Source organism: Schistocerca gregaria, chromosome 11, assembly GCF_023897955.1.
Source record: "Schistocerca gregaria isolate iqSchGreg1 chromosome 11, iqSchGreg1.2, whole genome shotgun sequence".
Classification (NCBI taxonomy): Eukaryota; Metazoa; Arthropoda; class Insecta; order Orthoptera; family Acrididae; genus Schistocerca; species Schistocerca gregaria.
The window spans coordinates 138,892,226-138,908,790 of NC_064930.1; the positions used below are offsets into that span (position 1 = coordinate 138,892,226).

Here is a 16,565-nt window from a genome sequence, read left to right on the forward strand (position 1 = left end):
ATATCTTTTTCACATTCTGGATTTTGTGCATTCTAAATGCTTATGCTCTCCATTGGTTAGTAACAGGGCGAAAAATGGCACGCGCAAAGTTTCACCTTTCTGTTATAAGGGAGACTGTAGAGAAATATGCTACAGAACGGAGAAAAGATGGTACAGGAAGGCACTAAAATGACAAGAACCCTCTGTGATTTACAGGGAGACATTTTCCGGCTGTTATCGTGAGTGAACATTCACAAAAAAAGTATGCTAATGTGCAGATGTGTTGTTTGCAAGAAACAGAAAGTGTGCCAGGAAACTAGATACTGATGCAAAACTTGCAACGTTCCATTATATGTTGCACCCTGCTGTGAGACTTATACAAAGCAGCATTACTAATCATTGGGAACTAAATCTGAGGAAATTTATTGACGCTTCTGAATGAATTACTTAAAGAAAAAAAAGAGGCAGAAATGGAAAAAAGAAATATAAATCTATTTTTAACTTCGCCAGTAACAGTCCAAAGGCTGGATCGAAAATAAGGACGAGAAACAGATTCAACAGATGTAAAATAGTTCAAACGAAGCCTGACTACTTCATATGTAGAAGTCTGCTGGCAAATGAATGGACTTGGTGATTGCGATGGTGCAACATCTGTACTGTAGCAATGTAATTACACCGAGTACATTGTGCCAGTATAACAAAATACATTAATCTGTGTATGACACATTATTAACACGTAACATGGACAGTTATATTTTTTATCCTAGGTAGTACAAATACAGATCACACTCCATCTACTTGTACAACACGTTTTCCACAACTGATTTAAACGCCTTTGATCAACAAGAAATAACATGCCAAAGTTAAAACTCTTTTCTCAGTGTGATTTTTCTTCCTACTTTGCCACTGTTGTTAGCCAATACTGAAAATTAAACTCGTTGTTCAGGGGAGGGTAGGGGCTTAAAATTTGTTGTTCGCATGTGGCTGGCTTTGAACCATTAATAGAAAATGGTATTAGAAAAAGAAGTATCAAATACACTCTGCTTTCATCTTTTCATAAAAATCAACATCTTTCAACTAATTTGTATATTATTGGAAAATAGTAGAGCAATAAAAACTTTTATTTCTTATCATTGTGCAGTCATCTATTGCACTCTAAATTTCACCCTCATCACGCGTTCACACTACTAGATATGCTAACCTGAAGTTTACATTGTTTTTGGAGGTGATTTTTGCACCCAACTTTCATTCCAGTTGTACAGCTTGGTGTGTTTTATGGAGCATAGTTTTTTTAGCAAAATCAGAACGAAAATACCGCATTTTTGATGTTTTTACAAAATCTTCAATTTTGTGCTTAATTTATTACGTACTATGCTAGTACGTACGTACTATGGAAATGAAACTTTATATTCAAGAACTTTGTGTTATTAGGTTACTACATGCCAAGTTTCACGTTAGTCATAGCATTAGTTCAGAAGATGCAAGAAGCCATACTCTGAAATTTTTTCAGGGGCCTATTTTTTGGCAAATTTATCTACAATTTTCTGGCCCAATGTCGCTTGTAAAACATACAAAGTTGTACAAGATGTCCAAATTTTATTTATTTAAAACACTATTGCCTGAGATATTACAGCTCAAATTCGCCAATAACTACGCTGGCTCTGCACGAGTTGTATTCAGCCAAGAAATATTCAGCACAGAGCGGGTTGTGCAGCACAGGTTGATCCGATCCTGGCAGCGGCTCTGAGAGGCAGGCAGGCAGATGGATTACACCACAGGCCACTGCACTTCAGCATGCCAAGCAGGTGACGCACTTTCTGCAGTCAAAGGGTTAATAAATCAGCTGTAACAGACTGCTAAAGTATTACGATGTGACATAACGGGAGAGTTGTGGTGCCCTGGATATATTCCAAGTTCAGAGTCAGATTGGATGCGCGAGGGCCCCTCGGTGGGCCACGGCACGGCAGCAACAACGTGGTGCCCAATGTTAGCTGACGATGAGGGATAGGTAGGGCCATCGCGTGGATGGGAATTCCATGGCAACACTGTGTCACTGAAGGGGAAATACCAGGAGTGAAAAAGGTTTTTAACTTTGTGAAACCTTAATGGCAGACATTTCACAGTTCGTAGAGAAATTAATAGTAGCCAGATGAAGCATGCTATCTCAAAAAGACACATGTACATTACCAGTATTTGTACGATGATTCCGATGGTGTAATCAGACTTTTACTATCATTATTAGTTTAAAGTTTAGTATCTGATGGTAAATTATACAAGTAACACCCAGCAACGAATTTTCAAAATCTAAATGGTTCATCCGATTTTGGCGATTGACGTCTCTTTAGAAAGCCATTAGTGTAAACCTAAATCGGTATAAATTAAGTCATGTAACTTGAATAGTAAGTGAGTTATTGGAGGTCAAAGTGGCCGATTACTACCGATCGCATCAAGCCATAAGTACTCCACAGTTAAACGAAAAACTGGTAGCAGCATGCTTACAAACATATTTATTCATCTATGTCTTTGTTTATATCGAGATATACTATTCATGAAGAAATTGTTAAATATTTACTGTGTTTTAGAAATCACAGAGACATTAGGCTACTGGCCTACCTTCTGTTTCTATTCCATTGATATATGTTTATTTGATTTGTTGATGTATTCAAGAATGTGTGTTAGAGCTTGTTTATGGTCCAGCCATAGGAATATTTATTCAATTTCAAGTTAGTTAAATGTAAGTCCAGTATTTTGAATGTGTTTCATTATGACTGTGAGTGTGTGTTGGCTTGACAGGTTGGGAGCACTCTAGCCAGTCACACTGCTCGTGAATGGGGAGACTGGATGAAAGTGGGAGAATAGTACGAGAGAGGAGAAGAGAGGAGAGGAAAGGAGAGGAGAGGAGAGGAAAGGAGAGGAGAGTCTCTGGACACGGGGAGGGCTGGACAGTCCGGCACAAGGGATGCATGGTTGCGAGAGAGACTTTAGTGTGGAGCGGTTCGCGCATGGTTGTGAGAGAAAGAAATACTTCAGAGCGCGGAGTTGTGAGATATCCGAGGTTTCTACAGTGAAGACGTAGTATGCATTTTGAAGTAAATATCTCATGAGCTATGTTGTCGCTCATAACTAATTACTTGCAGTAGGAATCAATTGTTTCCCTGTCATTCAATTTATATTTTATTTAATTGCTGGACCATCGACACCAATAAGTGTTCTGCAGAAACAGACTGCATTCTCAAAAGTACTTCTACTATTGTACTCACCATTTAAAGTCATTAAGACAGTACCAGCAGATTTTATTTAATTGCAATCTTTCATTTTTAAATTTCTACGTTACATTCACAGTTGCTGAGTGATAGGAATTTTCGACCATTCAATTCATGTGTATATTCATATTGCATACTGTAGACTCAGCAGTATTAGGCCTGTAATGCAGCAACTATGTATCGCAGCACCTAGACAACGAAAACAGCCAAAATTTTTAATATTTCAACTCTCGAGTTTGAGGGTAGATAGTCGAGGCCCACCATCACCACACCATTTTCTTTTCTTTTTTTTTGAAAGCCCACAACATCTACACTTGCATCTTACATTTCATCAATTTTTCAGGTGTTAGTCCAGAATACTTAGCCATGTAAATGAGAGGGGTGAATTGAGAGTACAAGTAGATGGAAAAGTGTAACTGCCCAGTTTGCACTGACCTGTTAACCAGCAAAGCAGACAGGTCGTTTGTCCAGGATAGCAAGAACAGGAGGTTGGGAGAGAGGGATAGTAACAGTGCACAATCTGATATCCTTAAAAGCAGAGCACTCTCACAATCTCCATGTCCACACATAAATGCTCTGCATAGCACAACCAATAAATGTAATCAGGCACTTTTGTTTGGTAATATTCTTTGACAATATCACTTTACCAGTATTTATTCACTGACAGATAATATGATTATACATTTCATCTAAGTAAGCTACTCACCATTATAGAAACTCCTGGACGGAATAATACACAAAATAAAGGTAACCCCTCTTTTACAGTTGACTGATGTGTGGCGCACACACAAAAACAACAGTAACCTATTTATACTAACTTTTGAGCTCTTGTTGCTTCTCTAGTATAATTACACACATCCATACACAACGACAGAGATACAAAATGCACACATCCTTGGCCATGGGCAAGTCTCATCATGGCCATGGGCATTACGTGTCTGGGTGTACGTGTTGTTGGTGTATGAATGTGTGTTCAAGAGGAAGAGCAGGAACTTAGAAGTTAGTATGAAGTTTTCTATTGCATGTTTCTATGTATAAAGCATCAGTCAGCTACATGTGAGTGGGTGGGTTGAGGGTGGGTTGGCTGGTTGGTTGGTTTGTCTGTTTGTTTGTTTTATTGATTGTGCCAGACTACTATGGCCATCATCCCCTTTTTCCACGAATTTTAAACATCACGAAGAATAAGAACAAACTATGGTGATGACAAGAGACGACACAGGGCAAGAAAGACGCATACAGAGACCAGAAAAAAGGAATTAAAATTTTCACCCAGTGTTAGTGGTTGGCCAACGATAGAAACAAAAAAGGAAAAGCTAACCACCAAGAAATGCACTAAAGTCCCCAGCCTCGACAAAAAAAAAAAAAAAAAAAAAAAAAGGACAAACACTTAGATCAAACGATAAAAACCCCCTGCACAAATAAAACACAAAACTAAAACTGCCATTGCAACGTCATCTGATAAAAGTGCAGGAAGCATATCAGGCAGTGCAAACGTCTGCCTGAGTGGAGTTAAAAGCGGGCAGTCCAACAAAATGCAGACCATGGTCAAAGCTGACCCATAGCGACATAAAGGTGGGTCCTCGCGGTACAATAAATAGTTGTGTGTTACTCAGGTGTGGCCAATGCGCAGCTGGCACAGGACAACAGAGTCCTTGCGAGGGACCCGCAAGGAAGAGCGCCACGCATCAGTAGCCACTGTGATGGCCCGAAGTTTGTTGGATGAAGGAAGGGTGTGCCATTCCTCAACCCAGGTGCGAAGTACCTTCAGCTGCAAAACTGACCTCAGGTCACTCTCTGAAAGGCCAATCTCCAAGGCTGGTGCACCGACAGCCTGTTTGACACCAACACGTTCATTTCCCGGGATGCCGACATGACCCAGGGTCCACACGATGACCGCAGAGCAGCCGCAATGGGCAAGAATATGGAGGGTCTCCTGGATAGCCATAACCAGATGAGAGCGAAGGAAACACTGGTCGATAGCTCGTAAACCGCTCAGGGAGTCACTACAGATAATGAAGGACTCACCTGAGCAGGAGCGGATATACTCTAGGGTGCGAGATATGGTGACCAGCTCGTCAGTGAAGGGTAAGAGCATAACTGACACAATCAGCAACGATTGAACCATCAGTACAGACGACGTCAGAGCCTTGAAACGTGGCAAGGATTGAAAGAAAGCAGCAGTGGAGGGCCTAAGGAGGAAATTAATCCTTCGGGCCCTATGCCAAATCGAGCCAAAGGCATGGGCGGGGCTCACACCACTGGGGTATACGCAGAGGGACCCTGAAAAGAGATGGAAGAGGGAAAACCGCAAGCCCAGAGAGAAGAGCTCTCACGCCAACTTCGATCTTACACCCTGGCCGGGGCCCCTGTTCTGGAAGATGGACGACTGACTGAGGGAACAGGAGACGATAATTGGGATGCCCGGGCAAGCTACAAACATATGTGTCATAAGTGGCCAGTAATTATTGGTGCCAAAACCACAATGGAGGGACACCTGCCTCCACAAGTATGCTATTGACAGGACTGGTCTGGAAAGCTCCAGTGGTGAGTCAGATCCCACTGTGAAGGGTGGGGTCCAGCAACTGCAATGCAGAAGGCGATGCCAAACTGTAAGCCAGGCTCCCATAATGTAGATGGGGCTGAATTAACACCTGTTACAGCCATAGAAAGGTAGACCAATCGGCACCCCAGCTAGTGTGACTCAAGCAACGAAGAGCGTTAAGTTGCCACCAACACATTTGTTTAAGCTGCCGAATATGAGGCAGCCAAGTCAACCAGGTATCAAAAACCTCCCAAAAACCGATGCGCCTCCACCACAGCAGGAGGTTCGCCGTCAATGCTGTGGCTCAGGGAGAACAGTGCATTGCCAGCATAAATGCATAACACAGGTCTTGGCAGCCGAAAACTGGAAGCCATGCGCAACAGCCCAAGACTGTGCCTTGCAATAGTACCCTGCAGGTGCCGTTTGGCAGCTGCAATGCCAGTGGAGCTGAAGTATAGGCAGAAGTCCTCAAACAAAGAAGCTGAGACAGATGTTCCCACCGCCACAGGGAGCCCATTAATCTCATTAAAAAGAGACAGACATTTAATACAGATCCTTACGGTATCCCATTCTCCTGAACTCAGGAGGAACTATGGGAGGCCACAAGTGGCACAAGGAAGGAATGAAGCGACAGAAAATTTTGTACGAAAATCGGGCAGACCCCTAAGACCCCAACCATGGAGTGTAGAAAGGATCTGATGTTGCCATGTCATATCGTATGTCTTCTGCATGTCAATAAAGACGGCGACCAGATGCTGACGGTGGGCAAAGGCCATACGGATGGCAGACTCCAGGTACACTAGATTATTGGTGGCAGACTCGTCCTTATGGAAGCCACCCTCATACGGAGCCAGAAGGCCCGAGACTCAAGTAGCCAACTCAACCTCCGGCTCACCATGCATTCGAGCAACTTGCAAAGAACGTTGGTGAGGCTAATGGGGCGGTAGCTGTCTACCTCCACTGGGTTCTTACCAGGTTTCAACACAGGGATTGCAATGCTTTCCCACCATTGCAACAGGAGCTCACCCCCTCAACCCACATATGGTTGTAAAGGTCTAGGAGGTGTCGCTGGCAGTCCACCAAGAGGTGTTTGAGCATCTGACAGTGGATGCAATCTAGGCTCCGATGTCCCTACTGCTCTTTCAGGGAGCGGAAGGCCAGTGCGTAATTCGCAGAAGCAGAACACTGAGAAAAATGCTCCGCTACGCGGTTTGCAATTGTGTCAGAATCAGTACAGACTGTTCCATTCAGGGAAAGCCCAGAGATGCTGACAGGGGTCCATTAGCCATAGAGTCACCTGATGTTTGCCCATCCTGTGATGGAGAGGTACAAAGGCCAATGATGGAGACATACCTTTGCCAGCACTCCTGCATGTGTTGGCGAATGAAGTGGCGGGCTCGTGCACAGAGCCGTTTAAAGGCGATGAGGTGTTCCAATGAGGGATGCTGCTTGTGATGCTGGAGTGCCTGGCTGCGATTTTTAATCGCCTCTGCGATCTCAGGCAACCACCAAAGCACAGTCCTCAGCTGAGGGGACCCAGAAGAACAGGGAATGGCAGATTCTGCAGCAGTAATGATGCCGGTGGTGACTGAGTGAACCACTGCATGGATTGCGTCATTGGAAAGTGGCTCAATAGTGGCAATTGAGGTGAAATCCCAGTCAGCCATATTCATAGCCCATCTGCAAGGGCGCCCCAAAGTGACACTGTGGCAGTGACAGAAAGATTGGAAAGTGGTCACTACCACACAAATCGACATGCACACTCCATGGGAAAGATGGTAATAAGCTAGGGCTGCAGATCGAAAGGATGGCTGAGTACGTGCCATGCACCAAACTGAAATGTGTGAATGCACCATTGTTTAAAAGGGAAAGGTCGAACTGTGCCAATACTTGCTCAACAAAGCTGCCTCTGAAGTTGTCACTGATCCACCACACAGAGGGTAATGGGTGTTGAAGTCGCCTGATAATAGAAAAGGTGGCTGCAACTGGGCTATCAGCACCTGCAGGACATCACCATCCAGTGGAAGATAGAGACTGCAGACAGTAGCACCCTGAGGCGTCCACACCTAAACAGCGACAGCCTCTAAAGGTGTTTGTAGAGGGACAGACTCACTGTAAAGAGAGAAGTACATAGATGCAGACGCCACCAGATGCCCTCTCATAAGCTACCTGGTTCCTATAATAACCCTGATAGCCACAGAGGGTGGGGGTTCACATCGCTAGAAACCAAGTTTCTTGAAGAGCAGTGTAGAGGAAAGGGTGAAGGCTGAGAAGCTGTCGGAGCTCAGCAAGATTGTGGAACAAACCGCTGCAGTTCCACTGGAGGATGACATTGTCCATGGCCTAGAAAGGTGTGAAGGGACCGGAGAGGCAGATTACGCTGCTGGGTCACCTGCTGCCACTGATTGAGTACCTGTGCAAGTGATATCCATTGTGTGTGAGAGTCCAGCAAGATCTAGGTCCTCAGCAGACACTACAGTCTCTACCTTGCCCTCGACACATAGCTTGTAGGTTGTGGTGGGGAGGGTGCCACTGCAAGTTAATTCGCCTTAGAAGTCTTCTTCTTGGACTTTTCTCTCTGCTCCTTGGGTTTCACTGGCTGGGAGCACTTCACCAATTCAGACTCCGGGACAGAGGAGGATTGCAAAGCCCTACAACCAGCTGCTTGTGGGCATTTATGCCACTGTCAGGTGTCATCCTTCCCACTTGTGGAAATCTGGGAAGGGAGAGACCCCAAGAGACCCCTTGCTAGCGAGAGGAGCCAAAGAAGTTGGACACTCCTCCTGCTTAGAAGCAGGGACAGACATCCACTATGGGTGGGGGGGGGGGGGGGGGAAGTTTTGTTCCTGAGGTAGGTGGCGCAGGAGCAACAGGGTAGGTAGTGCCCTCCATGGGCAAGGGGGCACGTGCAGTTTTATGGCTGGGTGAACTGACAGGAATTTGCTGAACTGACGGGGCTATCATGGTTGTCATAGTGGAGGCATATGAGGAAGTCATTTGCACAAGATGGAGTCATTCATATTTCCTCTTAGCCTAAGTATAGGTCAGTCGGTCCCACCCACTCTGACCAAGGGCCTTCCCCATGGGTGCCACCCAGTCTCAGAAAGGGCTACCTGGCAGGACGGCCGTTGCCAGGAGTCCTGATGCCCCAGGGAGATAGGCATCTACTCCTTGGCACACATGGAGAGTTAACGGTGCAGGCATCAGCAGAGCAATCCCTGTGTTGTCAGGGGGCTACAACCAACAGGGTACATGGTGGCCCCACCATAACCGACTGGCTACCGTGCTTGATATTAGGTGCAAGGGAGTCCATGGCCGTCGTCTCTTCAAAAAGCAACACTGCACAGCGCATGGTGGAAATCGCACCCAGGAATGTATACCTGCCGAAGAGATGGAGGACGAGCAGGATAGAAATGTGACGACGAGAAATCTGGCTAAAAGTCTCAATGCACAATAGACACAATGCACCATTTAAGGCACCCTTCCCCAATTGGCTCGCTCTTCAGAAGAATTTGGAAATATGGAGGTCAAACCCGAGATGGGACCATCACGTATAAGTCGAAACGTTTGAGACTCCTTTTAGTCAGCTCTTATGACAGGCAGGAATACCGGAATACTGCGGGCCTATTCTAACCCCTGAACCCACAAGGGGGGGGGAGGGGGGGGGAGATGTATATAGTTGTGATAAGGACATGGACAAGATTCAAAAATTAGTACATGTTATTTGATTGCTGTTAACCACAGAACTTCAGACAGGACATCGTTTAAGTTAAATACACGATTGATTCCTGTAATAAAGTGTATTTTAACCATGTGTGCTTTTTGTGTTGTTGTAAGAGGACACTGGCCACCCACCTATCATACCATCCTCTCCTCATCAAGCCAGGAACCACAAAACATTACAAGAGGGACCAGCCACAACAGTGAAGGCTTATATATTGTGCATAGTTTGCTTCTTTTTCTTCGAGGTAGGTATTTATCAATTGCACTCATCTCAGCACTTCACCCCTTCTGCCCTAATTTCCACACCACAGACATTGCTCATTTAACACAAGTGTTTACACATTCTGGTGCCTTTTCCATTTGCATTGTCACTGCTCCCTCCTACTCATTGAAAATAATATTTTGATGATCAGGAAATTTACGCTGGCTTGAGGAGATGGTTGAAACTTTACAACTAGCCTCACAGTCAGTGAACAGTAACGTAACTGGGCTTGCAGGGTAGATACGGTGTAAACTGCATAGTACGGTAGTTGTCATTGCTGTTCCTGACCTTGAGTAACAGAACAGTCTGTGTGTAAGAGATCTGTAAACGAACAGCCCAAAAAGAACTAGAGGCAACCCCTGAGGCCCAATATCAATTGTAACAATGATACCAAGTAAGCTCAATCTCCTCATTATCTTTAACTTATTAGCAAACACCAACAAATTAAGACAAAAATAAGTGCTACATATGTTCAAACACACACTGCAGTTAGGCACAAAAAAATAAACAAACTTGGGAGGACGGTGTGTGACCACATCACCAGTTCACTCACCACATCTTCCCTCGGCACCAGCGAGGGTGGTGGGCAGCAATCACTCTCTGCTTCCAGTATGGCATCCAGCACTGCCTTTGTGGAATCCTGACAAAAGACACAAAAATTAGATGACTGTAGCATGTTTGGCTGAGACAAACTACAAAGCAGATATATCTCGATGCATTCAAAAGTTGTGTATGCAGAGGCCCCACACAACAAAAAACTGGCAAACTCTGGCACTCAATTTTTGTAAAACATGTACAGGGAAAAATACATCTGTCTTCATTCAAAAATCGTGTTTTTAAATTGAAAAGCAAGATTGTTTAGAGCTTTGAGAGTCCATCTTCAAATCCTTAACATTATTTTGTCTCTTTGGGCCCCACTGGTCATATTACATTTAATACAGTTTAATCTTATGAGAAATAATTGTAATTCACAAGAGGACCTTGTTGATGGTCATCATAAATATTCTGCTCTCAAGACTTGAAGGTGAGTGCCCAGATATCAATTTGGTTTGATTCTCAAAAGTATAAATATTTTTATTTATAAATTATTCAATTATTATCAATGTTGATGAAAATGTTGAACCAAAACTTATTATGAAAATAACACAACATTTTTAATTACTGCATAAAATTGTGTAAAACTAAACAGGAGATAACACTATTACTCATCTGCCTAATTTTTCTTTTGATGGTAAAGCATTTCAGATACCTGTACAAAATTTTAATTTAGTTTCATGTGATTAGTAATTTTACATAAAAGCATTATTTTCATTTGTGTGTTCATTCCATTCTACAGGATCTGACATACTGATAGATATTTAAAATCTATCAAATGCCTTGCCTTGTCATACTATATGCCACTGATTGCACTACAAGAAATTACCTGAAATCATTGCCATTTACCATTTATCTGCCAACACATGAGGCATGCAAAAATTTAGTTTCCCCTGGTAAAGCTTACACTGACTCTTTCAGGCTCTATCAAACTAGCATGTGCAGTACAAATATTTAGGGGACCTACACAGCTGCTCACTCCAGATGAGTTGTAACCAAGACAATACAGATGTGTGCACAACTTGTTATCCCTGAGGAACTCTGTAAATTTAGTGAGAACAGCAATGTCATTTACAGATCTCAACTACACATTGAATGGCTACTTCTATTTCTATCCAATACTGTGGCAAAAATGTCTAGTGTGTGGGACACTATAATCAAGGAATCCAATGAAATAAAGATGCATGAAAACTTAATAAATAAAGACAGAGGTTTCAATTTAAACAAGGTGTGGGTTTGGCATTAGTTTATTAATATCTTGCCAGACATCACAGCCATTTGATGGAAAACACAGAGAATGTGTGTGTTTTGTGGAATAGCAGTGTAGACTCAAAAAATAAAAGATGACCGAAGGGCATAATGAGTGCTATGAGTCAAACTCTCAACCAGCTGTAAATAACGATGTGAAGCCAACAATAGTTCACAATCTGGTTGGACTCAGGCAGCTAGTACACACAACAGCACAACTTGCATCCCCTGGTGAAGAAGAGATGGTCAGTCATCAAAATATCGAGCAAAAAAACTGGCATTGACCAACTTGGCTGAACAGCGCGAAATGCATCATTAATAAGAAAACATCTGTATTCTTTTTAACATGAAACCAACACCAATCAATCATAAATTTTATGTCAAATACTTCCATAGTAGGTTTCAGGCAGAAACTGAACCAAATCTGCTGCACTGTTAAACCTTACCTTTCAATGTAAAAACTGTAAAGATTTAGTGATAAAATGTGGCAGAGTAACTCATTTAAACTCCTGCTGTACACGCATAAACCTAGAAAGCACGTAAAATTTCATGGTTGATTCATTCAAATCTGTAATGACATATCTGTAAAAACTGACTTCTAGGGCTTATGCTCCACTTTCATCCTGATCCCTTTGTATAATAAAGGTATTAAACAGAATTGACACTTTACCTAACTCAAGTGGAATTCTTTTCAAGACAGAATATTTGTGTGTTACACATTTATTAACAGTTGAATGTTGCATCATTATTTTGTGTGTATGACTCTTACCTTCATCAGTAATTCAGTTCTACTTAGCTTGTTTCCTACCAGAATCAGGCAAATATTTTCAGGTACTATAAATAATTTCCTATTCCAATACCATCCTGGTAAATGTTACTGTTATTTTCAAACTGTGTTCACAGCAACATTCTTAAGGGAGCAAATCTAATGTCAGACTGTTCCTGGAATGCCCAACTGTTGAAAGAACTCTATAAGATGTTCTAGAGTGGATAGCAAGCTTCTGTTTGAGAAAAAAAAAACACGTTTTTTATCTGTGACAAGTAGCCCCAGAATATTACACCTTACAAGATAAGCAAATGAAAGTACGAAAAGGTCAAATTTCTGAAATTTTCATCTCCAAAACCTGCTATTATCCCTACCACAAAAGTTGCAAACTTAAGACCTGTAACATGTAACTTCAAGCTTACACTCTTATCAATATAAAACAACGAAGAAGCTTTGTTTACTATACTTGCACTGACAGAAAAAAGAATTATTACTGCTTCTTTAATAAATAACGTTATTGAAATGTAACAAGAACAAAAATGGAGCAACTATTGATTCCTGTGGTACATCTGTAGTGATTATTCCCTATTCTGAAGAAGCTGCTTCCTTGTGCACACTTCATGAATTTCTTAATGTGAAACTCTGCATCCTTTCATAACAATGAAACAATCAATTATTAACAATATAAACAATATAATCAATATAATACAGCCTTTCCTTTTCATATCATCCAGATCTTCCAAGAGAAGAAGGAGCCACTGGCTCTGAAAGCTTGTGAAAGTTAAATCCTTGTGTGTGTGTGTGTGTGTGTGTGTGTGTGTGTGTGTGTGTGTGTGTGTGTGCGCGCAGCTGCCACTGCTTGGTGAGTAGATTTTTTTACATTATATTTTCTGTATCCTTTTAGTTAGACATATTTAAAACATGTTACCATCAAGATCTCTGCTACCACAATATTCAAGCTTCTCTAGTCGAATACTGTATTTACTTATTTTGCATTTTTTGCCTCCCTATTGTGCTATTGAATTATCTTCCACCTACAGTAAATTAAGTCTTTTTTGCCAGAAGTGAGTAGTAAGAATACTGTATAAAGGAAATCACTGCACATCTTGAGAAACATTTTTGAGGATCTTTAGTTTCCTATATCCATTTCCCAAACATTTACTCCCTAATGGTTTCTGCTGCAAAAATCTGTGTTGGCTGAATTGCTATCTGCACAATCACAATACAAGACAAAAATAATTTTCATGTATATTTTCTACAGTTCACAGCGGAGTCTGGTGCAAGAGCACACAACAAGGTCCAGAGTAATGAAGTAATAGACTGGAAATCCCATCCGGTTAAAATGAAATTACAAATGTACCACATAAGGCACTCTTTCCTCAAATTATATAACTGGATTCAGTGGTTGAAATGCTAGCAACATGGCAAGTAAGTGTGTTGTTTATAAAGGCAAGTATTAATGTACTGTAACAGGGCTTAGTATTTACACAGATTTAGGTAATTATTTTTTTAAAATACCAATGTAAAAAAAGTAAATATTAATGATGTAAATAAAATAGAAAGAAACTTCCACATGGGAAAAATATATTAAAAACAAAGATTCCAAGACTTACCAAGCGGGAAAGCGTCGGCAGACAGGCACAATGAACAAAACACACAAACACACACACAGAATTACTAGCTTTCGCAACCGATGGTTGCTTCTTCAGGAAGGAGAGGGAAAGATGAAAGGATGTGGATTTTAAGGGAGAGGGTAAGGAGTCATTCCAATCCCGGGAGCGGAAAGACTTCCCTTAGGGGGGAAAAAGGGACAGGTGTACACTCGCGAGCACACACACACACGCACACATATCCATCCGCACATACACAGACACAAGCAGACATATTTAGGCAAAGAGTAAGGGCAGAGATGTCAGTTGAGGCGGAAGTACAGAGGCAAAGAAGTTGTTGAAAGACAGATGAGGTATGAGCGGCGGCAACTTGAAATTAGCGGACGTTGAGGCCTGGCGGACACAGGCAGACAGTGTTTGTTGGTAATGAGGATCACCCTGTGGCTAAACGTGCCTTGGTGCACGGCCAGCACATCTTGGCACAGTGTTACACCGTCCGAGTTATCTGGATACTTCCTGCCAACACCAACCTATCTGGACTCCGGAGATGGGAACTCGCCCTTCAGTATATCCTCTCTTCTCGATATACGCCAGGCCTCAATGTCTGCTAATTTCAAGTTCCCGCCGCTCATACCTCACCTGTCTTTCAACAACTTCTTTGCCTCTGTACTTCCGCCTCAACTGACATCTCTGCCCTTACTCTTTGCCTAAATATGTCTGCTTGTGTCTGTGTATGTGCGGATGGATATGTGTGCGTGTGTATGTGTGCGCGAGTGTACACCTGTCCTTTTTTCCCCCCTAAGGGAAGTCTTTCCGCTCCCGGGATTGGAATGACTCCTTACCCTCTCCCTTAAAACCCACATCCTTTCGTCTTTCGCTCTCCTTCCTGAAGAAGCAACTATCGGTTGCGAAAGCTAGTGATTCTGTGTGTGTGTTTGTGTGTTTTGTTCATTGTGCCTGTCTGCTGGCGCTTTCCCGCTTGGTAAGTCTTGGAATCTTTGTTTTTAATATATTTTTCCCATGTGGAAGTTTCTTTCTATTTTATTGACATCATCATTAACTTGAACCCAACAATTACGTTTGTTATTGTCTCTGTTGCATTTCGAAATCTTCTCTGTCATCTTACTTTCTCTTCTCGTTTGTACAAGTAGTTTCATTTTGTATTCATCTTCCCTTTTTCCGAATCTACCCTACATTTTATCCTGCCTAATTATACTCAATAATACGTAATTTACTTCCAAACCATAACCTAAAAATTTTGTAACGCTTTCAACATAACCGCTGCTATAAAATCCACTGTTCCAAGTTTACAAACATTTTGTGTAAACTCGTGAATACTATTTCACAGCTTCAGTTCCTTTCACCCATTAAACAACCATCTCAGTTATTTCCAACAACTTTCGTTTTATTTCCATTCTCGTTTTTCCCACATAACCGATCATTTTTTAGCAGCTTCCCACAGGTTTACACGTTATTATTTCTTCATCAAACAATTGTTAGCCTCATTCTCATAACCTGCCGGTCCACAACCAGTCCTTTGTATACATTTACACACATATTTGTCGAGATTTTACTCGAAAAACTTTTTCGTATTTTATTTTTTCGGAAATTATTTTTTCGATTTTTTTTTCGAAACCTTTTTTCATTCGAAACCTTTTTTCATTCGAAACTTTTTTCGAAAAATGTTTTTCGAATTTTTCTTGAATTTCCCCACCCTTTAACGTGATCTAGAGACAACATAACTACCTAACCTTTGCACCCATTGTTGTTCACCAACCTAAGTTCAACACAGGATCAACATAGCTCATCTCAGACCAACACTTTTTCGACTTTTTTCACACCTTTATCTCTTCCTATATAAATTTCTATTTACTTTCACTTTAACCTCATATTACCCTTTCCACCTTCTAATACCATGTCAACCTCACAACATCCCTACAACGATCCCATTAAATTTTATTTACATTCCCTCCGCAAACATGCCTTCACCCTAGCCACATTACGCTCCCATATTTTATTTACTCAGGCTTGTCTGACATTTGGCATTACTCCCAAAGGCCTCACACTTAAAGTTCCCATCTCTGGCTGCAATCGTTCTTTCCATCAGTCCTTATACCAGTTCCAAACAGCACAGTCCATAGCCCTCACCCACCTAATCCTTCACCTATACATCGACTCTGCCAATGAACACACCCGTCAACTCCTATCCCAAATCAAAGTCCTCAATCTTTCCTCTCCCACATCCACACCGGCTGTACATAGCGTCCTCCTACAGGCCAACCGCAAATTAGAACAGCATGCCACCCTCCACCTCAAAAAACTATCCAATCTCCTGGTTTCCCACCTCCGGATAGGCAACTCACTCACCTTCCACAACCTTTCCAACAAACCTCAACCTCCTCTCATTGCACACAGACCCAGTCTCTCCCATCTACTCAATCTCCCACTTCCAGCTCCAGTCCCCCCAACACCTCAAAATTCTAGTCAACACAATCTGGAACCACAACACCCCAATTCAGTAGTTAACCTTTCCTCCAAACCCCTCTCCCAATCCGAAACCTCTGTCCTATCCAAAGGC

The 16,565-nt window shown here is 42.2% G+C and overlaps 1 protein-coding gene across 6 annotated transcripts in view; it reads right to left on the minus strand.

The window, feature by feature from the left end:
- Positions 1-16,565, minus strand: part of LOC126295352 (zinc finger protein 555-like) — a 77,104-nt gene that overhangs the window by 35,356 nt on the left and 25,183 nt on the right. For all 6 annotated transcript variants that reach the window (XR_007552464.1, XR_007552463.1, XM_049987821.1 and 3 more), the window contains one exon: positions 10,323-10,409. Coding sequence is in view for 2 of the 6 variants with exons in the window: in XM_049987821.1 (XP_049843778.1) it covers positions 10,323-10,409 (87 nt within the window). In the remaining 4 variants the exon portion in view is untranslated. The remainder of the gene's footprint in view (positions 1-10,322; positions 10,410-16,565) is intronic.